The sequence below is a fragment of the Zophobas morio genome, unplaced genomic scaffold (assembly GCF_036711695.1).
Source record: "Zophobas morio isolate AGI-343-1 ecotype UQ-CSIRO unplaced genomic scaffold, CSIRO_AGI_Zmor_V1 ptg000007l, whole genome shotgun sequence".
In the NCBI taxonomy this organism is placed as follows: Eukaryota; Metazoa; Arthropoda; class Insecta; order Coleoptera; family Tenebrionidae; genus Zophobas; species Zophobas morio.
The window spans coordinates 1,654,957-1,678,480 of record NW_026972112.1 but is presented as its reverse complement, the minus strand read 5'-3'; the positions used below and the strand labels follow the sequence as shown (position 1 = coordinate 1,678,480).

The following is a 23,524-nucleotide window of genomic DNA, read 5'->3' as shown; positions in this document are numbered from 1 at the left end:
CTTTTAAATTTTAGATCTTTCGTTTATTTGGTGTTGGATTTTTTGGTTCTCAAATTTTTCATTTTTTAAAATTATAGGTTGTTCAATTTCTCGGTTTTGAATTTTTCCTTTTTATAGTTGTTCGATTTTACAATCTATCTTTTTTTCATTTCAAATTTTGCAGTTTTTCAATTTTTAACTTTTCAATTTTTCAATGTTTCGATTTTTCGATTTCTCGCTTTTTCGAGTTTTCGACTTTTCGAATCCTCATTAAGTTTTGAAAATGAGAAGATTCTAATAAGACAATACTATTGTCAGTATTTAACAGTATTAAGAGTAGTCACTAGAGTAACTTAGCCCCGCCCACCCACCCGTTTTTTTCATTTTTTTTTTCTTCTGAAATAAGAAATAAATCTTATGACAAATAATACAACAAAAAAGTCACGATTAGCGCTTTTTTCTATTAGTTCCCACTCTCACTCTACAGAAGAACATTTAACTAACCCCGCCCACCCACCCGCCTCCACTTCGGTGATTAATTTTATCAACTTTGAATGAAAGGTGGATCTTAAACAAACACATTTTTAGGCACGTAAAAATTTTTGACTGTTTTTCGAGCACAGCTCAAAAATTATCCAAAAACATTTTCTTGTATTTTCGGCGACTCCAGACTCCAGAAGAGACCACCGTGGAATTTACTAAATGCCACCATAAGATTTTGACTCCAAAAAAGCATTGAGTGTGTTGTAAGGAATCGGTTTCAACTCAAAAGACTAATGTGAGGAGTAAACAATTTGCTTCTTTTATATATAGCAACCTTTATCACTAATGCAAAATCAAGATGTGGGTCTAAGTGGATATCTTTTATCTATCTTTTGATATCTTCAACGTCTAGGTCCCCCGATGCGTTAAGCAAACAGACTATGGGCTTTGATTTTGTCGTCTACAGCCGAAAAGTCGTTGTTTCTGGTTTGGCATTCTTCGCTCCGCTTTTTCCAGTTGGCTTTTTGCTCGTCCGTCAGAGACCGGAATCTTTTGATGTATCACACGAAAAATTGATAGTGATAACTGATAAATGATAATGATAACGTACCTGAGCTATGACGACGAGAGCTACGAACACGAAACAAATAAAAACTTAACAGTGATAATGATTGCAAATTAAGTCAATATTATATAAAGTAATTTGTTTTTTTTTCAAAACGTGTTAAATTTGTCTATTTTTTACAGATTTTCGTTCAGCACCTGCATTCAGTGAACTGAATTTTCCTTAGGTAAGTTTTATTTATAGTGAATAATATTTTGTGATGTCGTATCAATTATTATCACTTTATCGATATTCCACTTCTATTTCCACCAATGATATTGTTTTAACCTACTGTCTCTGTATAAATGTCGAGTTTTCATCACCTTCAACTTTTCACGATATCGTGGCAGTTATCACTTGTTTGTTATTTTTAAATTTGTTATACCTAAACTCGACTTACACAAGAATGATCGAAAAGAATTTCTTTGACTTTTCAAAAACAGCTACTAATTTTAGACTTTTACACATTATGATAAAAATGAGTTCTGCACGAAACCTATTTCCTTGACTTTTTTTCTATGATTATCAAACTTGTATCACTTTGTGAAGTCATGTCAATTTTTATCACTTTATCGTTCTTTTACTTGTTATAACCTAGCTACTCGACACATTTGTCGTAGTCCAAAATGAATTTAGCCGCGGTTTTTTTCGTGTCGTTGTTTGTCTTCGTTCAGGTGAAGTAACTTTATTTCTAGTTCACATCACTTTTATCAATTTGTATCTTAGTATGACGATGACAATGTTACCTACGCTGACGCTGTCAAACCTTGCAAAGAAAAGTAGGGAATTACTGACGAAATCAAATGAAATGTTGGGTTTCAAAATGAAGCGGGACATATACAAATTGATGCTGTGGAAAGAGTGCTAAAGGAGTCCAACAAGGCTACTCCAGGCGTATCGACAATAGAATTTTCAAAATGTAGTAGCGCTATCTTGTATCCAAAAACACAATAACATGTTACGCCAAAAATATATAAAGTTTTCGTTTAATGTTTCATCACTATATTTATATTATTTTATGAGCAGTAACAATTTTTGGGCAACATTTCAGAAATATCAATTTTTCAATACCGCTTCTATAGTAGGCAACTTTATTTCAAAATCAACTCTTTAAAGCGGTTTGAAGTCTGGATAACTTTGTCTGACGCATTTTGATCGCGGGCAATTATGGAACCTTGGCAATCGTTGGTCCATTTATTTTCGGTTGTCAGAGACTGGAAATTTTGATACAGATTTGGCGAAAAGTTGATAGTGATGTTAATAACGTACCTGAGCGGTGACGATGAGAGCTACGAACACGAGACAACAGAGGAACTTCATGGTTGATGAAACTAAGAATGAGTGATGGAATTAGTTCATTTCTTTTATAGACGCAAGATAGCCATGAGGGTCTACGTTGAAACAACGATAACGAGGGAAATCATAATATTTTGGGAAACGTTAGATTTTGTCAATGATTCACGCATAAAGACAATTTATTGTTTTGACCTTTTGTCTATGTTGTCTCATGAATTATTATCAACTTATCGGTGTTCTATTACTTCTCATAAACCACGTATTGCCCAAAACGCTCAAACTTCTTCAAGAAAATGGGTTTCCAAAAGGAAGAAGTCACCTTCCAAGAAGAAACCCTACTCAAAAATTTTGTCAGAACAAAATTGACAAAACTTAGACGAAATTCACTGTCAAAAAGACACCCCTATAACTGAGTTATCAAAGCTCTAACTTGTCGAAACCAACAACCCAAACTAGAAAAAAACAACTGGATCATAGTAACTTTATTTCAAAACAACCCTTAAACAGGTAAGAAATTGGGTTTATTTACCCTGACGCATTTAAAAGCCTGGAACACTGTTTCTTGTTTCGTTTCTTTATTGACGAGACATTTGCCGATGATTTTGTTGATTTGGTCTTCGCTGTCGACGACACTCCTCAGTTCCTTTTTAACTTTTTCCACGTCTATGTCGCCAGATTCTTTAAGGAGACCGTATTTCTTGCCGAAACATAGAACGAACGCTTTGACTTTGTCATCTACGGCGGAGAAGTCATTAAACCTGATATAATCCAACGCTTCCAATGTAACTCCGGTTTCACTTTGGCATTCAAGGATCCATTTTCTCTCCGTACTCACAGACTGGAAATTTTGATACAAAATGTATTGAAAAATTGATAGTGGTAATGATAACGTACCTGGACTACGACGATGATAGCTACGAACACGAGACAAGGAAGAGACTTCATGGTTGATGGAAACAAAGAATGATCGGAGTAATCAGTTGGCTTCTTTTATAGAAAAATCTATCATTGACGCACGATAACCATGGAGGTTTAAGTCGAAACAACGATAGCAAGTGCGAATCATAATATTTTGGCCAACATTAGATTGTGTCAAGGATTTACACGTAAGGACAAATTATTGTCTTGACCTTTTGTCTATGATTTCATATGAATTGTTATCAACTTATCGGTCTTGTGATACTTGCTATAAACAAATTTCAAAAAAGTTGGCCTCCCTTATTAATGAGACTGAATTTCTTGTCGAAACATGAACCGTGAGCTTTGACTTTGTCGTCTACGGTGACAAGTCGTTGCTCCATTTTTTTCTAGCTGGTTCTTGGCTCGTCTATCAAATACTGGAAATGCTTGATACAGAATTTATCATTTTCTCAAGCGGCATGTTGATAGTGATAATAATAATGTACCTGATCTATGACGAAAATTAACCACCCTCCATTTTCTTAGAGGGTAACGCATTTGCCAAATCAGTCTTATCTTATCAAATACTTACTATCCCCACCCACCCACCCTCCATTTTCTTAGAAGGTATGTCATTTGCCAAAATTAGTCTTACATCATCAAATACTAGCCCCGCCCACGCACTCTGTCTTTTCTTAGAGGGTATGCCATTTGTCAAAATCTGTTTTATCTTAGCAGGTTCTAGCTAGTACCTAATATAAAACTGATGGTGGGTGGGCGGGGCTAGTATTTGATAATGTAAAACTAATTTTAACAAATGACATACCATCTAAGAAAACGGAGGGTGGGTCTAGTATTTGATAAGATAAGACTGATTTGGGCAAATGACATACCTTCCAAGAGAATAGAGGGTGGGTGGGCGGGGATAGTATTTGATAAGATAAGAATGACTTTGGCACTTTTGAAATTTTCCACCATTTTTCAACTATGTCCGAAAATTAGCCACCCTCCATTTTCTTAGAGGGTATCTCATCCGCCAAATCAGTCTTATCTTATCAAATACTTACTATCCCCACCCACCCACCCTCCATTTTCTTAGAAGGTATGTCATTTGCCAAAATTAGTCTTACATCATCAAATACTAGCCCGGCCCACCCACTCTGTCTTTTCTTAGAGAGTATGCCATTTGTCAAAATCAGTTTTATCTTAGCAGGTTCTAGCTAGTACCTAAGATAAAACTGATGATGGGTGGGCGGGGCTAGTATTTGATAAGATAAGACTGATTAGGGCAAATGACATACCTTCCAAGAGAATAGAGGGTGGGTGGGTGGGGATAGTATTTGATAAGATAAGAATGACTTTGGCACTTTTGAAATTTTCCACCCTTTTTCAACCATGTCCGAAAATTAGCCACCCTCCGTTTTCTTAGAGGGTATCTCATATGCCAAATCAGTCTTACCTTATCAAAACTTACTATCCCCACCCACCCACCCTCCATTTTCTTCGAAGGTATGTGAATTCCCCAAATTAGTGTATTTTTATCAAATTCTAGCCCCACCCACCCGCCCTCCATTTTCTTAGAAGGTATGTCATTTGCCAAAATTAGTCTTACATCATCAAATACTAGCCCGGCCCACCCACTCTGTCTTTTCTTAGAGGGTATGCCATTTGACAAAATCAGTTTTATCTTAGCAGGTTCTAGCTAGTACCTAATATAAAACTGATGGTGGGTGGGCGGGGCTAGTATTTGATAATGTAAAACTGATTTTAGCAAATGACATACCATCTAAGAAAACGGAGGGTGGATCTAGTATTTGATAAGATAAGACTGATTTGAGCAAATGACATACCTTCCAAGAGAATAGAGGGTGGGTGGGTGGGGACAGTATTTGATAAGATAAGAATGACTTTGGCACTTTTGACATTTTCGACCATTTTTCAATCATGTCCGAAAATTAGCCACCCTCCATTTTCTTAGAGGGTGTCTCATCTGCCAAATCAGTCTTATCTTATCAAATACTTACTTTCCCCACCCACCCACCCTCCATTTTCTTGGAAGGTATGTGAATTGCCCAAATCAGTCTTGTTTTTTCAAATGGTTGTTGGTGAGAAAGAAAGTGCACTGGAGTATCAAAATGAATTATTTTTATTACAGTATTTTGACAGTTTGTGGAAAATTTTTGCTTTTTTTTAACGGTTGAGTTCAACTTTTTCTTTTCAAATTTATTTCTTTCAAGCTATCACAATTTATATGGAACATAAATAAATACATAAGAACATTAATTAATTATTGTTTTTCTACATGATAATCTGTTTGCTACAAGACGGATGACTTTTCCTGAAAATGTTTGCGTCTATTATTTGAATAAAAGATATAATATCAGGCAATTAAATGAATTAATACAATTCTGATAACTTTATTGTCAGCACAAATTACATAACGTTTTATCTTTGTGGGTTAGCAAAGTCATAAATGTCTTTATTTGTGTTTTTATTATTCACAAAAAATGTGAATCTTTTGTATAGATTACACATAACTTCAGTTCTAAATCATTATTTCTTAAAGTTCTCTGTATCTTAGTACTCACTTTACACGAAAAGCTGCATCAAAACAACAAACATGCAATTACAATCTGTTTTGACAATTTTCTGCATTATCGACATCACCTTTAACTCATTTATCACCCTTATCACACCCAAAGTCCTATTTAAACCGGTGATGCCACCAGCCATTCGTCGTTGTCCAAAATGAAGTTCCTTGCAGTTCTTTTCGTCTCCTTCTGCGTGTACACTCAGGTAACTCAGTTCTCTTTATTTTCTCTTTCTTATTTTGTTGACCATTAGTGTACCGGAGATCTCGCACATGAACGAGCCGTGACAAAGTGTGAACAACAGTCAGGAGTTACCCCAGAAATTTTAGGAGAAATGCAAGCACATAAATTCGACAATCCCAAACTAGCAGCTTATATGTTCTGCGTCCATAAAGTGGCAAAATTCCAAAACGAAGCAGGCGAGTTACAGGGTGACAATATCAAAGCCAAGCTGAAGGAAGACGGGTACGATGACACCGGTATACAACAGGTGGCAGAGCAGTGTTTCCACAATCAAGAAACTCCAGAAAAGACCGCCGTGGAATTTACTAAATGCAGCTTTAAGATCTTGCATCCAAAAAAGCATTAAGTCTGTTATAAGGAATCGTTTGTGTGTAATTATTTTGTTATTTTTCTCGAAAAAACTTTATTATACAACAAAATTCGTCGTTTTAATAATAATAATATTAATAATAATAATCATTCTTATTGAGGTAGAAATCCCAATTACAGAAAGAAAATTAACTAAAAATATAATATAAAGGAAATCGAAAATAATAAGAGCATAACGAAGAAAAATAAACATTATACATAATAAAAAAACATAAAATCAACAAGAATGCAAAATTAACTCGAAGTAAATATATTTACTTCGAGTTAATTCCAAAAAATTGATGACGTCAGCTCAAAATTTTGTCTAATAAATCCTATCATTTCTTTTGTTGGGCTAACTAGGTTCCATGAATGTGGTATAGACAAGTTATAATCAACCAATTGTGAATTACACCATCAATAATTAAAATAAAATCCAAAGTTGTATATAATAAGCGGAAGTCGAAGCAATGAAAAAGTCTGGACGACTATCGGTATTGTTTGCAGTTTCTCTGTTTCACTCTCACGTATACATTTTCAACAAGTGTTACCGCTTGTTGTCTTAAATCAAGAATGCTTATACATAAATGACTTTTAGTCGCCTCTGCTAATACACACGGCATACGTGAGTAAACTGTTTCGTTATTTTATTGATTAATTATTTTTTATTTTCAGATTTAATAAAAATCGACAAAAATACTGTTTCTAGCTAAAATTTGATGGTTTCGTTGCTCTTCCCGATGTTCGCAATTTTTTTTTAAATATCCTGCTACAAAAATGCATTTCCAATCCCAATGTACATTTTAAGTATTTTTCTTACACTCTCTCTATTTCTTCATATTCCCTTCATCCCCAAATCTCAGCTCCGTACATAAATACACTTTTGATCAAACTATCAAATATTAACATTCTTCTCTTATAAACATGTCCAAATTTTCTTTCTCCTATTCCCCATACTATTCCTATCAGTTTGTCCGCTTTTCGAACCATTTCTTGAATATGCGCTCTATCTAAGTTATTGCTCTTTAATGTATATCCTAAGTACTGGAATTCTTTCACCTGTTCAATCTTCTTCTCTGTCCATGCCCACTCTTCCTTCTCCTTTCTTACTTTCTTCCCAAACACCACCATTTTTGTTTTTTCCACATTCACTTCAAATTTTGTTTTCATTTCCCATATCCTTTCTTTCCTCCTTCTGTCCCGAACATCCACGCTTCGTTTTGAATTTCTTTCCTCTTTTCAGTCTTTCAATCTGTCTTCCTATTTCATCTTCTGTTATTTCCGAACCTCTCCACATTTCTTTCGTCGTTGTGATTCCTTTATTTATTTTGCAGCATTTTTCCTCACAACCTCCCAATAATTCCATAGTGTCTTTTCCATTCATGTATTTTGATGATGATTTAGTCTACTTCTGTATCTTTGAATTCCCTCTTCATCTCATATTCTTTTTTCTATTTCTTTTCTTTCGTTTTTTGTCTCTTGTTTTTCGTACTCGTGCTCTTTTCCTTTGATTTTTATTTCTAGTGGCATGTGGTCTGATTCTACCCTTTCCTCCACTTTGAAACTCTCTATTTCTTCCCACGCCTCTTCCTTGACAATCCCATAGTCTATAATTGATTCTCCCCTAGCCCCTACGTAGGTCCATTCTCCTTCTTCATCTCCTTCCTTGTTTCCGTTCAAAATTTCCCATCCCATTTCTTCTATTATCTTCTACAATATTTTCCCTTCTTTGTTATTTGCTTTGTTTTTGATCCTCGTTTTTCTCCCTTTTCTTTATCTATTATTGTTGTCCCCTTATCATCCAGTCTTGCGTTCAAATCCCCTGCTATAAGTATTTTTCAGCTCCTTTTTCTTTTGTTTCCTTTTCTATGTTTATTTTGGTTTCCTCCATTTTCTTGCTATAAACGACTATTATTTCCCATCGATTATTATCCAGCTGAGTTACTTTTTTCATTGGTCCGTATTTATTATTACTTCCCTTTTCCAATTCTTGCATTTCTTTTCGAATTCCCGTTACTATTCTCCCGCTTGCTCTTCCCTTTTTCTTTCCCTTTGTCGCCCCTTGACACTCCCACACATATTCTTGTGGTAGTGTCTCTTCAAATTTCTCCCAGTTTTCTCTTTGTACCCATGTCTGTACTAGCCCCACCAGATCAAATTTTCCCACGTAGCCCCAGAACTCCTTTTCCTTTTTTCGCAACCCTTGGACATTGCAAAACAGTACCTTCACCCTTTTTGCTCCTAATTTTGTACCAGCTTCCCTTTTTCCGATTTCCCTATCTGCATTTTTTCTCAACCCTTGGACATTGCAAAACAGTACCTTCACCCTTTTTTCTCCTAATTTTGTACCAGCTTCCCTTTTTTCGATTTCCCTATCTGCATTTTTTCGCAACTCTTGGACATTGCAAAACAGTACCTTCACCCTTTTTTCTCCTAATTTTGTACCAGCTTCCCTTTTTCCGATTTCCCTATCTGCATTTTTTATTCCTTTTCCTTTGCCTCGTTTCTTTCCATTTTTCCTCCTCTTCTTCCCTTTCTTTTGGCTCTTTACTAAACATTTTCTACCTTCTCGAATCTGCCCTCTTCTTCATTCTATTCAAAATTTCTGCCATCTGCAGTTAACTTTCTATATCCCATTCTAACCACTTTTCCTACAGTCTTGCCTTACCAAGTACTAGCCCCGCCCACCCGCCCTCTGTTGTTTTAGAGAATGTGGCGTTTGCCAAAATCAGTTTTATCTCAGCAATTACTAGCCCCGCCCACCCGCTCCTATTTCCTCAGAGGAAATGTCATTTGCCAAAATGAGACTTATCTTAGCAAGTATTAGCAAGTTCTACCCTCTGAGAAAGTGAAGGGCGGGTGGGAGGGGTTAGAACTTGCGAACGTAAGTCTTATTTTGGCAGATGACATAACCTCTGAGAGAATAGCGGGCGGGTGGGCGGGGCTAGTACTAGACTGATTTTGGCAAATGTTTGAAGCCACTATATAGTCTTGTCTATTGTGGCAATTTATCACTGCATTGTTATTTTTTTAATCTAATATACAATAAACTCATAATATAAACATAATTTTGGCCATCAGAAAATGACAACAACTTTTCCTTTTGAAATAAAATTGAGTTTTTTCTTAATTCACCTTGACTATTTTTTGTAACAAATAACGCTGTCATTATTGTCTCAAACACAAAAAAAAAGTAAATTCATAATTTATCTGTAGCATCGATAAATACATAGAAACATGAGTTAATTGTTATTCTGTATGATAATATATGATAATAATGGGTTTACTTCAAGACGGATGGCTTTTCCTGAAACTGTTTGCGTTTATGATTTAAATAAAAGATATAATATCAGGCAATTAAAAAAATTAATAAAATTCTGATAACTTTATTGTCTACTTCAATAACATAACATCTTATCTTTGTGGGTTAGCAAAGTTCACAAAAGTGTGAATTTTTTGTCCACATAACATAAAATCAGTATCTAAAGTCTTATTGACATTGAAGCCAGATGTATGCATAAAATTTAAATCAGTATAGGTAAATTTAGTGATAACCCAAAAGCAGCTTCATACTAACTAAAAATTAAATATGCTGTCAAAACAATGGTGACGTAGCGAAACCTAATTGGTTGATTAGATAACTGATAACAGATAACTAGCCACCGAACTTCCATAATCTTTAACTTTTCTGATTTGTTACCATTGTCACCGTCTTATCACTCCCAGGAACCTTGTCTATCTAATATGATTTTTTTGACTTTCTGCTGAATCTGTGTCTATTTGTTTCCACAGGTATTCCTCAAGTTCTTTGTGTTTCAGTATTTATTATTTCCTACAGATATTCCATTTTCCCCTACAGTCACGAGAAGCTGCATCAAAACAACAAACATCCAAATAAAAAAATCTCTTCTGATAATATTGCATTATCAACATCACCTTTAACTCATTTATCGCTCTCTTATCACACCAAAAATCCTATTTAAATCAGCGTACCACCAGACATCGTCGTGGTCCAAAATGAAGTTCCTTGCAGTTCTTTTCGTCGCCTTCTGCGTGTACAGTCAGGTAACTCAGTCCTCTTTATTTTCTCTGTCTTACTTATTTGTTTGACCACTAGTGTACCGGAGATGTCGCACACGAACAAGCTGTAACAGCGTGTGAGCAGCAGTCAAGTCTCACCCCAGAAATTTTAGGAGAGTTGAAAGCCCATAAATATGACAACCCCAAACTAGCACCTTATTTGTTGTGTGTACATAAAGTGCTCAAATTCCAAAACGAAGCAGGCGAGTTGCAGGGTGACAACATCAAAGCTAAGTTGAAGGAAAAGCACGATGACGCACTTGTACAGAAGGTGGCAGCGGAGTGTTTCGAGAACCACGAGTCTCCAGAAAAGACCGCTGTGGAAGTTAGGAAATGCGCCCACAAGATCTTAAGTTCAAAAACGAATTAAGTCTCTGTTTGCTTAATTATCTTGATCACTTTTGTCCGGAAAATTTTATTAAACCATAGTTAAAACAAGTGTCGATTATTAATCACCTTCATTAACAAACTAGTTTATTAAATAATAACTATTAATAAATTGCCAGAATATATAAAGAATTTATATTTAGTTAATTTTAAAAATGTAGTGAGAATTTTAGTTCTTAGCTGGAAGTAAGTTTTTTGTTAATATGTGAAACTATTTTTGCCGATTTTTAATAATACTTTGTATTTTAAACATCAATAAACAATCCATTACTTCTAAAGTTTATTACTATAATCTCATAGTCAACAAAACTTTGTAGTCGTTTGTTGAATAACAAGTGTAGCTTGAAGCAAATTTTGATTTGCTGATGCAATTTACTCAGTATACCATAAAAACCGAGCTCTGTCTTCCACATAGCTAGTAGATATAGCTGTTTAGTAACAACCTAAGCACTAGTAGCTATCGAGTGTGGTGATCCAAAATGAAGATCACCGCTATCCTCTTCATCTCCCTCTACGCACACATTCAGGTACTTGGTCTCCTATTTATTTGATTTTTTTATTTTATCAGTCATAGTGTTGTGAACCTCACGATGGAACAACAATAACTGACTGTATGGAAAGGTCAAGATTAACCGACGATATCTGGGAAAAGATAGAAGCAGGCGATTATAATATACCAAATTTGGGAGCATATTTTTCGTGTACCCATCGAGTGCTCGGATTCCAAACTAAATCAGGCGCCTTGCTGCTTGGCCCAATTAAAAAATACCTCACGGAAAAGAATATCAGTGCGGCGATGCAACATCATATACAACAGCGGTGTTTCATAAATCAGAGGACTCCAGAAATGACGTCTTTAAAATTTGAGCAGTGCCTCAGTGGCTTACTAAGAGATGTACCAAAACACAATTATTATTAATACTTCACGAGTTCCAGCATTGTCTCTTGTAATGGATCTTCCTTAGTAAAAATTTCATCACAACTTCAGTTTTTTTTTTCTATGACCACTATACATGTCTTTTGTTTGACAAGACATGGAGCTTGAAATGATATTCTAGTAAATATTTTTTCGACGATTTTTTTGGGAGCAGTACTAGCTTATACATACAATAACAATTTAACTAATTGAATTAAACAAAATCATAATTCATTAAAAATACTTCTAAAATAAGATTCTTGTACTTCGTCGATTAACACAAAATTAAGAAAACTCGATAAGAAAAGTTACAAAAAGTAACACAATTTCTCGCTATAGACAAGATTTATCGTTAAATATACATCACCTTAAACTTTCTTGATCTTTGACGAACTCACCACTTTATCATTCTCAGCCGTGCAAAATATTTTCATTAATTCAAGGGACCTTCACAAGATCTTAAAGCAGGAAATACAACTAGTGCTCATGAGGTGATTAGATTCGTAGAATAGCAGATGAATCGCTTTATGTTTAATTATCTTGTTTACAACTAACTTTATTCCATGGAATATTTGTAAATGTTCTATATAAATCGGTGCAAAATTGCGTAAAATCATTGTCAGAACTAATGTTTAATAATGTCTGTTTACTGGATTTATTCTTGTTCTTTTTATGTGCATCGCCACTGCAGTGTTGTTCAAAGTGTGATTTTTTTTCGCACTTAAACTAGGAAACAAAAATGTTAACATAATTAAAGCGTCATTATTTTAAATGTTTACTTACAACTTTTCCACACACTTTGCAGAATAACTCATTGTCTTTGGTTGAAGAAGGAAATTGAAAATTAGCGTCCAAATTATTCCCTAACCATAATTTGATTTTGTCTTTCATGGTGATTTTACCTTAGGCATTTTGAGGATTCTTTACTGTATGCACAAAAACGAAAACCGACCCCAGCACACTCACTAACACGCAAAGACACTCACTATAACTAACAATAAACTTCTAAAATAAAATGCTTTTTCAGAGATTCACCTCCTTCCGGCTATAATCTAAATGAAATGCAGGCCAGCGTCCGCTTCGTTGGTCGTGGAATCCTATTTTAAGCCTTTTAAAATTTACAATTAGGTCGTTTAATTAACACTTTAGGTCTCTAACGGTAAATTAGGCATTTTAGGTAGTAATAAATGGGCGTTAAATAAACAGAATTTTTTAACTTCGAATAAATATATAAATTTCGCTGCAGTGCCTAAGTAGATATAAAAAGGCAAAAAACTTAAGATCCGAAGCCTACTCATCACTCAGGACGGCCGAGCAGCGGTCGCATAAAGACAAGTAAGTCTCGAAGCGGCGTTCGAAAATTCTTCAAAATTTTTGGTATTTTAGTTTCCGAAATATTGGAAATTTTAAGTTATTTGGAATCTAGATCCGTTAGAAACTGTAAAATCTGTAGAACATATAGAATATTCAAAATTTTCAGAATATGTAGAGTTTTTGAAATCTCTAACCTCGCAATTTTTGGAATTCGTGGAATCTCTGGAATTTTTGAAATCTTTAGAATATTTATTTATAATTTTGAGAATCCTCAAATTCTTGAAATCTTCAGAATCTTTAGAATCTCTAAAATCTAACGTTTCTCGAATCGCTAGAATCTCAAAACGCTGTCAAGCCCCGCCCACTCGCCTTCTCTTTTCTTAGAGGGTACCTCATTTGCTAAAATCAGTCTTATCTTGACGGATACTAGCCCCGCCCACCCACCCTCTCTTTTCTTAGAGGGTATGTCATTTGCCAAAATCAGTCTTATTTTAGCTAGTAGCTGTGATTTTGGCAAATGACATATCTTGTAAGAAAAGAGAGGGCGGTGGGTGGGGCTAGTAGCTACTAAGATAAAAGTGATTTTCGCAAATGATATACCTTCCAAAAAAAGAAAAGGTGGGTGGGCGGGGCTAGCAGCTGCTAAGATAAAACTGATTTTAGCAGATGCTAACCCCACCCACCCGCCCACTCTACTCTAAGACAGATCTCATTTGCCAAAATCAGTCTTATCGTAGCAGGTACTAGCCCCGCCCACCCACCTTCACTTTTCTTGGAAGGTACCTCATTAAATGAATTCAGTCTTATCTTAGCAGATACTAGCCCCGCCCACTCGCCCTCACTTCTCTTAGAGGATATTTCATTTGCCAAAATCAGTCTTATCTTGGCAGTTACTAGCCCTGCCCACCCACCCTCTATTTTCTTGGAAACTATGTGATTTGCCAAAATCAGTCTTGTCCTAGGTAGTAGCTGCTAAGATAAAACTGATATTGGCAAATGAAATACCTTGTAAGAAAAGAGAGGGTGGGTGGGTGGTACTAGTATCTACTAAGATAAAACTGGTTTTGGCAGATGACATACCTTTTAAGAAACGAGAGGGTGGGTGGGTGGGGCTAGTACCTGTTAAGATAAATCTGATTTTGGCAGATGCTAGCCCCACTCACCCGCCCTCGCTTTTCTAAGAGAGATCTCATTTGCCAAAGTCAGTCTTATAGTAGCAGGTACTAGCCCCGCCCACCCACCCTCTCTTTTCTTGGACGGTATCTCTTTAGATAAATTCAATCTTATCTTAGCAGATACTAGCCCCGAAGCAGATGTCGCGATGGATATTCGAGAAAGACTTCGAACGCACAAGTATGGGATTAAATAGACGCCACCTTCGGAAACGATTATCATTCAGCCGTGTCCAGTCCAACGAATGTTACGAAGAGCCGGACAAGTCCTGGGGAAGGGAGATCTAGGGTGGGCGTAAATGCCACCGGGAACTAAACCCTCCTGGGGGTGGTGAAAGTCTGACCTGGATTTTTTCCCTTCTCCAGATATGTAGGTTAGGACTGAGGCTCGTCTTGCCTGGACATGCCTTGGTGGTTGTCGGCTTAGACAACAACAAAATCCAACATTATGGATAATAAAAACAAAAAACCCACTGAGGAAGTGCCGTCGGGTGCACCTCAAACGGAAAACCCAGCCAATGTGGGGTCACAGCTTCCTAAGAGGCTGAGGTAAATAGGCGGAGGAAGGCTCGATTGCAAGCGGAGGTGGCGAATGCCGACCCGCCGAAACTGGGCCCATCCTCCTCCAGGATAAACCTTAAGGGCAAAGGGGAAAGAAAGACCTCAGGGTCAATAAAGAGAGTGCGGCGTTCAACCTTCACACCTCTGGTAGCTGAAAAGCAAAAGAGGATGAGGAGGCGGGAAACTACCTCTAGAGAACATACTCAACCACTCTCTAATGTCAGCTTATGAGAAAAGTTGCCCCCTAAAGAAGGAAGGCCTGGACAAAGGTACACTATGATGGAACCGAAGGCTCAGCCTTCTCCAATCGGGGCTAAGAAAATTTTTCAATAGAGCAAAAAACACTAGGAAAACTGAAGACTGGGAAGCCTATAAAGAACACCGGAAAGAGAAGAAGTATTAAGAAATAAATTTTTGGGTTTTACCCACGCCGATTTTATTCACCGAACAACGTAACACTATGTTGAAAAAGTACCCAAAAAAATTTAGATTGAGTGCAGATTCTTGAAGCAATTGACGTTTAACTTAAACGTTTCAAGAAAAGTATTCTATAGAAAATAATCCATTTCAGGATTGTTTTTATATCGCGTTTACGACAACTTCATTTATCGCCTTTTGTTGATCGAGCTTAAACTAATATTTTGAGGTGCAGGTGCAATTTATACTGATTGTGGATAATAAAAGCCACGTTTATTGGGTGATTTTCTTTCCCAAATTTGCCTTTAAAACTACTTCTAATGTTTATTACTATCATCTCGTAGTCAAGAAAACTTTATAGTCGTTTGTTGAATAACAAGTGTAGCTTGAAGTAAATTTTGATTTGCAGTTGCCATTTACTCAGTCTACCATAAACACCGTGTTTAGTAGAGGTGAGTTTAACAAGAAGTTAAGCACTCTATTAGTTAGTTATCTAATTTTATGACGGCCTTTTTGGTAGCTGTCAAGTGTGGCGATCCAAAATGAAGGTCACCGTTATCCTCTTCGTCTCCCTCTTCGTCTCCCTCTTCGCATACATTCAGGTACTTAGTCTCCTATTTATTTGTTTTTTTTTTTTGTTTTATATTATCAGTCATAGTGTTGTGATGATGAATCTCCAGTAAGTGACTGTATGAAAAAGTCAGGATTAACCGACGATATCTGGGAAGACATAGAAGCAGGCAACTTTAGTATACCAAATTTGGGAGCGTATTTTTTGTGTACCCATCAAGTGATGGGATTCCAAACTAAATCAGGCCTGTTGCGGACTACCGCAATAATAAACTACTTCAGGGAAAAGGGTCTCAGTCGGGAGATGGAACGTGATATAAAACGGCGGTGTTTCATAAACCAGAAGACTCCAGAAATGACGTCTATCAAATTTGAGAAGTGCGTCAGGGGCTTAATATGAGATCAAAAATACAATTTTAACTAATACTTCACAGCTTCCAGGATTGTCTCTTGTAATGTATTTTCCTTAGTAGAAAATTTAATCACAACATCAGGTTTTCTATGACCAGTCCTTGCTAATACTTGCTAAGATAACACTGATTTTGGCGAATGATATACCCTCTAAGAAAATAGGTATCATTTGCTAAAGTCAGTCTTATCTTAACAAATACTAGCCCCACCCACCCACCCTCTATTTTCTTGGAAGATATGCCCTTGGCCACAATTACTATCATCTTAGTAAATACTAGCCCCGCCCACCCACCCTCTCTTTTCTTAGAGGATATGTTAACCGTGAAAATCAGTCTTGTCTTAACAAGTACAACCCCCGCCCACTCTTCCTCTATTTTCTTAGAAGATAAAATGTCATTCGCCTAAATCAGTTTTATCTTAAAAAGTACTGGCCCCGCCCACCCGCCTTTTGTTTTCTTTGAGGGTATTTCGTTTGCTATAATCAGTTTTAACTACTAGCTAGGATAAGACTAATTTTATCAGATGATATACCCTCTAAGAAAAGAGAGGGTGGGTGTGCGGGGTTAGTACCTGCTGGGATAATACTAATTTTGGCTAATGAGATCTCTCTACGGGTGGGCGGAGTTATTACTTGCACTAAAATAAGACCGATTTTGGCAAATGACATACTCTTTAAGAAAAGAGAGGGTTGAGGGCTGGGATAGTTCCTGCCAAGATGAAACTGATTTTGGCAAATGTTATACCTTCTAAGAAAAAAGAGGGTGGGTGGGCGGGGCTACTGCTTGTTAAGATAAGATTGACTTTAGCAAATGATATACCTTCTAAGAAAAAAGAGGGTGGGTGGGCGGGGCCAGTACATTCCAAGGTAAGAGTGATTTTGGCAATAATTTATATGTAGCACAGATAAATACATAGAAACATGAGTTAATTGTCACTCTGTATGATAATATATATTATAATAATGGGTTTACTTCAAGACGGATGGCTTTTCCTGAAACTGTTTGCGTTTATGATTTGAATAAAAGATATAATATCAGGCAATTAAAAGAATTAATAAAATTTTGATAACTTTATTGTCAACTTCAATTACATAACGTTTTATCTTTGTGGGTTAGCAAAGTCATAAATGTCTTTATTTGTGTTTTTATTATTCACAAAAAATGTGAATCTTTTGTATAGATTACACATAACTTCAGTTCTAAATCATTATTTCTTAAAGTTCTCTGTATCTTAGTACTCACTTTACACGAAAAGCTGCATCAAAACAACAAACATGCAATTACAATCTGTTTTGACAATTTTCTGCATTATCGACATCACCTTTAACTCATTTATCACCCTTATCACACCCAAAGTCCTATTTAAACCGGTGATGCCACCAGCCATTCGTCGTTGTCCAAAATGAAGTTCCTTGCAGTTCTTTTCGTCTCCTTCTGCGTGTACACTCAGGTAACTCAGTTCTCTTTATTTTCTCTTTCTTATTTTGTTGACCATTAGTGTACCGGAGATCTCGCACATGAACAAGCCGTGACAAAGTGTGAGCAGCAGTCAGGAGTTACCCCAGAAATTTTAGGAGAAATGCAAGCACATAAATTCGACAACCCCAAACTAGCAGCTTACATGTTCTGCGTCCATAAAGTGGCAAAATTCCAAAACGAAGCAGGCGAGTTACAGGGTGACAATATCAAAGCCAAGCTGAAGGAGGACGGGTACGATGACACCGGTATACAACAGGTGGCAGAGCAGTGTTTCCACAACAAAGAGACTCCAGAGAAGGCCGCCGTGGAATTTACTAAATGCAGCTTTAAGATCTTGCATCCAAAAAAGCATTAAGTCTGTTATAAGGAAACGTTTGTGTGTAATTATTTTTGTTATTTTTCTCGAGAAAACTTTATTATACCACCATACAACAAAATTCGTCATTTTAATAATAATAATAATAATAATAATCATACTTATTGAGGTAGAAATCCCAATTACAGAAACAAAACTAACTAAAAATATAATATAAAGGAAATCGAAAATAGTAAGAGAATAACGAAGAAAAATAAACATTATACATAATAAAAAAACATAAAATCAACAAGAATACAAAATTAACTCGACGTAAATCATTTCTTTTGTTGGGCTAACTAGGTTCCATGAATGTGGTATAGACAAGTTATAATCACACCATCAGAAATTAAAATAAAATCCAAAGTTTTATATAATAAGCGGAAGTCGTAGCAATGAAAAAGTCTGGACGACTATCGGTATTGTTTGCAGTTTCTCTCTTTCACTCTCACGTATACAGTCTCAACAAGTGTTACCGCTTGTTGTCTTAAATCAAGAATGCTTATACATAAATGACCTTCAGTCGCCTCTGCTAATACACGCGGCATACGTGAGTAAACTGTTTCGTTATTTTATTGATTATTTTTTATTTTCAGATTTAATAAAAGTCGACAAAAATACTGTTTCTAGCTAAAATTTGATGGTTTCGTTGCTCTTTGCGAGCCCGTAGGTTTTCTGATTGGCTTAAAACTACAAGAAAACACTTCAAAAGTGACGTTTCTGAAGAATTTTAACAATTTTCTTGTATCTACGAACGCCAGAATGCATAAAATTGTCCCAAACGTCTCCTTTTCCTAATCTGAGACGATTCTGCATTCTCTAAGTGTGTTTCGTCGCTCAGAATCATCAAAAAATGTTGAAATATAGTTCATATTTAATAAAAATCGACAAAAATACTGTTTCTAGCTAACATTTGATGGTTTCGTTGCTCTTTCCGAGCCCGTTGGATTTCTGATTGGCTTAAAACTACAAGAAAACGCTTCAAAAGTGACGTTTCTGAAGAATGTTAACAATTTTCTTGTATCTACGAATGCCAGAATGCATAAAATTGACCCAAACGTCTCCTTTTCCTAATCTGAGACGATTCTGCATGCTCTAAGTGTGTTTCGTCGCTCAGAATCATCAAAAAATATTGAAATATAGTTCAGATTTAATAAAAATCGACAAAAATACTGTTTCTAGGTAAAATTTGATGGTTTCGTTGCTCTTTACGATGTTCGCATTTTTTTTTTTTTAATATTCTGCTACAAAAATGCATTTCCAATCCCAATGTCCATTTTAAGTATTTTTCTTACACTCTCTTTATTTCTTCATATTCCCTTCATCCCCAAATGTCAGCTCCGTATATAAATACACTTTTGATCAAACTATCAAACATTATCATTCTTCTCTTATAATCATATCCAAATTTTCTTTCTCCTAGTCCCCGTACTATTCCTATGACTTTGTTCGCTTTTCGGACCATTTTGCTCTTTAATGTATATCCTAAGTACTTGAATTCTTTCACCTGTTCAATCTTCTTCTCTGTCCATGCCCACTCTTCCTTCTCCTTTCTTACTTTCTTTCCAAACACCACCATTTTTGTTTTTTCCACATTCACTTCAAATTCCTTTTTTTGTACGTACTTCTCGAAACTTTTAATCATTGTTTTCATTTCCCATAGATTTCTTTCCTATTTCTGTCCCGAACATCCAGGCTTCGTTTTGAATTCCTTTCCTCTTTTCAGTCTTTCAATCTGTCTTCCTATTTCATCTTCTATTATTTCCGAACCTCTCCACATTTCTTCCGTCGTTGTGATTCCTTTATTTATTTTGCAGCATTTTTCCTCACAACCTCCCAATAATTCCATAGTGTCTTTTCCATTCATGTATTTTGAATTTCCTACTGACTTCAGTCTTCCTTCTCCGTTCCTTATTTATATATCTCTATACTTCTTCTTCTGTTGTCAGGGACTTTATTGTCTTCTCTTCTTCTTCTCGTTTTTTTCTTTTCTTTCTTCACATTTTCTCCTATAATTCTCTCTTGCTTTTAAGCAGTCTTCTTTCCTTCCCCTGTTATTCTTCCATTTTCTTAATTTTTCCCTTGCTTTTCTCTTCAACTCACTACATTCTCCGTTCCATCCATTATTCCTCCCTTGCCATATGTATATCTTTCTTTTTTCCGTAGCTTCTACGATTAAGTTGATCAGTTCTGCTATCATAGCTTCTGTATCTTCTTTAACTTCGAATTGCTTTTTTCTAGTCTACTTCTGTATCTTTGAATTCCCTCTTCATCTCATAGTCTTTTTTCTATTTCTTTTCTTTCGTTTTTTCTCTCTTGTTTTTCGTACTCGTGCTCTTTTCCTTTGATTTTTATTTCTAGTGGCATGTGGTCTGATTCTACCCTTTCCTCCACTTTGAAATTTTCTATTTCTTCCCACGCCTCTTCCTTGACAATCCCATAGTCTATAATTGATTCTCCCCTAGCCCCTACATACGTCCATTCTCCTTCTTCATCTCCTTCCTTGTTTCCGTTCAAAATTTCCCATCACATTTCTTCTATTATCTTCTACAATATTTTCCCTTCTTTGTTATTTGCTTTGTTTTTGATCCTCGTTTTTCTCCCTTTTCTTTATCTATTATTGTTGTCCCCTTATCATCCAGTCTTGCGTTCAAATTCCCTGCTATAAGTATTTTTCAGCTCCTTTTTCTTTTGTTTCCTTTTCTATGTTTATCTTGGTTTCCTTCATTTTCTTGCTATAAACGACTATTATTTCCCATTGTTTATTATCCAGCTGAGTTACTTTTTTCATTGGTCCGTTTTTATTATTACTTCCCTTTTCCAATTCTTGCATTTCTTTTCGAATTCCCGTTACTATTCTCCCGCTTGCTCTTCCCTTTTTCTTTCCCTTTGTCGCCCCTTGACACTCCCACACATATTCTTGTGGTAGTGTCTCTTCAAATTTCTCCCAGTTTTCTCTTTGTACCCATGTCTGTACTAGCCCCACCAGATCAAATTTTCCCACGTAGCCCCAGAACTCCTTTTCCTTTTTTTCGCAACCCTTGGACATTGCAAAACAGTACCTTCACCCTTTTTTCTCCTAATTTTGTACCAGCTTCCCTTTTTCCGATTTCCCTATCTGCATTTTTTATTCCTTTTCCTTTGCCTCGTTTCTTTCCATTTTTCCTCCTCTTCTTCCCTTTCTTTTGGCTCTTTACTAAACATTTTCTACCTTCTCGAATCTGCCCTCTTCTTCATTCTATTCAAAATTTCTGCCATCTGCAGTTAACTTTCTATATCCCATTCTAACCACTTTTCCTACAGTCTTGCCTTACCAAGTACTAGCCCCGCCCACCCGCCCTCTGTTGTTTTAGAGAATGTGGCGGTTGCCAAAATCAGTCTTATCTCAGCAATTACTAGCCCCGCCCACCCGCTCCTATTTCCTCAGAGGAAATGTCATTTGCCAAAATGAGACTTATCTTAGCAAGTATTAGCAAGTTCTACCCTCTGAGAAAGTAAAGGGCGGGTGGGAGGGGCTAGAACTTGCGAACGTAAGTCTTATTTTGGCAGATGACATAACCTCTGAGAGAATAGCGGGCGGGTGGGCGGGGCTAGTACTAGACTGATTTTGGCAAATGTTTGAAGCCACTATATAGTCTTGTCTATTGTGGCAATTTATCACTCCATTGTTATTTTTTTAATCTAATATACAATAAACTCATAATATAAACATAATTTGGGCCATCAGAAAATGACAACAACTTTTCCTTTTGAAATAAAATTGAGTTTTTTCTTAATTCACCTTGACTATTTTTTGTAACAAATAACGCTGTCATTATTGTCTCAAACACAAAAAAAAAGTGAATTCATAATTTATCTGTAGCATCGATAAATACATAGAAACATGAGTTAATTGTTATTCTGTATGATAATATATGATAATAATGGGTTTACTTCAAGACGGATGGCTTTTCCTGAAACTGTTTGCGTTTATGATTTAAATAAAAGATATAATATCAGGCAATTAAAAGAATTAATAAAATTCTGATAACTTTATTGTCTACTTCAATAACATAACATCTTATCTTTGTGGGTTAGCAAAGTTCACAAAAGTGTGAATTTTTTGTCCACATAACATAAAATCAGTATCTAAAGTCTTATTGACGTTGAAACCAGATGTATGCATAAAATTTAAATCAGTATAGGTAAATTTAGTGATAACCCAAAAGCAGCTTCATACTAACTAAAAATTAAATATGCTGTCAAAACAATGGTGACGTAGCGAAACCTAATTAGTTGATTAGATAACTGATAACAGATAACTAGCCACCGAACTTCCATAATCTTTAACTTTTCTGATTTGTTACCATTGTCACCGTCTTATCACTCCCAGGAACCTTGTCTATCTAATATGATTTTTTTGACTTTCTGCTGAATCTGTGTCTATTTGTTTCCACAGGTATTCCTCAAGTTCTTTGTGTTTCAGTATTTATTATTTCCTACAGATATTCCATTTTCCACTACAGTCACGAGAAGCTGCATCAAAACAACAAATATCCAAATAAAAAAATCTCTTCTGATAATCTTTTGCATTATCAACATCACCTTTAACTCATTTATCGCTCTCTTATCACACCAAAAATCCTATTTAAATCAGCGTACCACCAGACATCGTCGTGGTCCAAAATGAAGTTCCTTGCAGTTCTTTTCGTCTCCTTCTGCGTGTACACTCAGGTAACTCAGTCCTCTTCATTTTCTCTGTCTTACTTATTTACTTACCACTAGTGTACGGGATATGTCGCACACGCATACGACCGAGCTGTAACAGCGTGTGAGCAGCAATCAGGTGTCACCCCAGAAATTTTAGGAGACTTGAAAGCCCATAAATACGACAACCCCAAACTACCAGCTTATTTGTTGTGTGTCCATAAAGCGGTCAGATTCCAAAACGAAGCAGGCGAGCTGCAGGGTGACAGGATCAAAGCTAAGTTGAAGGAAAAGTACGATGACGCACTGGTACAGAAGGTGGCAGAGGAGTGTTTCGAGAACCACGAGACTCCAGAAAAGACCGCTGTGGAAGTTAGGAAATGCGGCGACAAGATCTTGCATTCAAAAACGAATTAAGTCTCTGTTTGCTTAATTATCTTGATCATTTTTGTACGGAAAATTTTATTAAACCATAGTTAAAACAAGTGTCGATTATTAATCACCTTCATTAACAAACTAGTTTATTAAATAACTATTAATAAATTGCCAGAATATATAAAGAATTTATATTTAGTTAATTTTAAAAATGTAGTGAGAACTTTAGTTCTTAGCTGGAAGTAAGTTTTTTGTTAATATGTGAAACTATTTTTGCCGATTTTTAATAATACTTTGTATTTTAAACATCAATAAACAATCCATTACTTCTAAAGTTTATTACTATAATCTCATAGTC

At 35.9% G+C, this 23,524-nt stretch overlaps 5 protein-coding genes across 9 annotated transcripts in view; 4 read left to right on the top strand and 1 right to left on the bottom strand.

The window, feature by feature from the left end:
- The window catches only part of LOC135124201 (calbindin-32), a 325,924-nt gene that overhangs the window by 158,969 nt on the left and 143,431 nt on the right, over positions 1-23,524 (top strand). For 3 of the 5 annotated variants that reach the window (XM_064049103.1, XM_064049104.1, XM_064049100.1), the window contains exon 4: positions 1,222-1,253. The exons of 1 other annotated variant lie outside the window; for it this stretch is intronic. The gene's annotated coding sequence lies outside the window, so the exon portion shown is untranslated. Of the gene's footprint in view, positions 1-1,209; positions 1,254-23,524 lie in introns of all 5 variants that reach the window. One more of the 5 variants, XM_064049101.1, reaches the window with a different exon arrangement.
- Positions 2,788-3,307, bottom strand: LOC135124674 (uncharacterized). The gene is made up of 3 exons (XM_064049907.1): positions 3,257-3,307; positions 2,892-3,200; positions 2,788-2,814 (listed from the first exon to the last, which is right to left on the bottom strand). Exons 1-3 carry the CDS (start codon positions 3,305-3,307, stop codon positions 2,788-2,790), a joined length of 387 nt encoding a protein of 128 aa, XP_063905977.1.
- On the top strand, positions 5,952-6,515 carry LOC135123972 (B1 protein-like). The gene is made up of 2 exons (XM_064048830.1): positions 5,952-6,058; positions 6,107-6,515. Exons 1-2 carry the CDS (start codon positions 6,011-6,013, stop codon positions 6,440-6,442), a joined length of 384 nt encoding a protein of 127 aa, XP_063904900.1. The 5' UTR covers positions 5,952-6,010; the 3' UTR covers positions 6,443-6,515.
- On the top strand, positions 10,429-23,276 carry LOC135124673 (uncharacterized). The gene is made up of 6 exons (XM_064049906.1): positions 10,429-10,509; positions 10,562-10,884; positions 15,812-15,893; positions 15,950-16,239; positions 22,695-22,818; positions 22,870-23,276. Exons 1-6 carry the CDS (start codon positions 10,462-10,464, stop codon positions 23,206-23,208), a joined length of 1,206 nt encoding a protein of 401 aa, XP_063905976.1. The 5' UTR covers positions 10,429-10,461; the 3' UTR covers positions 23,209-23,276.
- Positions 17,610-18,124, top strand: LOC135124195 (B1 protein-like). Its single transcript, XM_064049093.1, has 2 exons — positions 17,610-17,721; positions 17,770-18,124. The coding sequence occupies exons 1-2, from the start codon at positions 17,674-17,676 to the stop codon at positions 18,103-18,105; spliced, it is 384 nt and encodes a 127-aa protein (XP_063905163.1). The 5' UTR covers positions 17,610-17,673; the 3' UTR covers positions 18,106-18,124.

Bases quoted from the DNA above. Each gene is read 5' to 3' on its own strand.
- LOC135124674 (XM_064049907.1), bottom strand. From the start codon at position 3,307: ATGAAGTCTCTTCCTTGTCTCGTGTTCGTAGCTATCATCGTCGTAGTC. The intron at 3,201-3,256 runs GTACGTTATCAT...CAAAATTTCCAG, and splicing joins CTATCATCGTCGTAGTCCAG to TCTGTGAGTACGGAGAGAAA. The intron at 2,815-2,891 runs GTAAATAAACCC...GTTTTTTTCTAG, and splicing joins AGGCTTTTAAATGCGTCAGG to TTTGGGTTGTTGGTTTCGAC.
- LOC135123972 (XM_064048830.1), top strand. From the start codon at position 6,011: ATGAAGTTCCTTGCAGTTCTTTTCGTCTCCTTCTGCGTGTACACTCAG. The intron at 6,059-6,106 runs GTAACTCAGTTC...GTTGACCATTAG, and splicing joins CCTTCTGCGTGTACACTCAG to TGTACCGGAGATCTCGCACA.
- LOC135124673 (XM_064049906.1), top strand. From the start codon at position 10,462: ATGAAGTTCCTTGCAGTTCTTTTCGTCGCCTTCTGCGTGTACAGTCAG. The intron at 10,885-15,811 runs AACGAATTAAGT...CCTTTTTGGTAG, and splicing joins CACAAGATCTTAAGTTCAAA to CTGTCAAGTGTGGCGATCCA. The intron at 16,240-22,694 runs GTGCGTCAGGGG...ACATCACCTTTA, and splicing joins ACGTCTATCAAATTTGAGAA to ACTCATTTATCGCTCTCTTA.
- LOC135124195 (XM_064049093.1), top strand. From the start codon at position 17,674: ATGAAGTTCCTTGCAGTTCTTTTCGTCTCCTTCTGCGTGTACACTCAG. The intron at 17,722-17,769 runs GTAACTCAGTTC...GTTGACCATTAG, and splicing joins CCTTCTGCGTGTACACTCAG to TGTACCGGAGATCTCGCACA.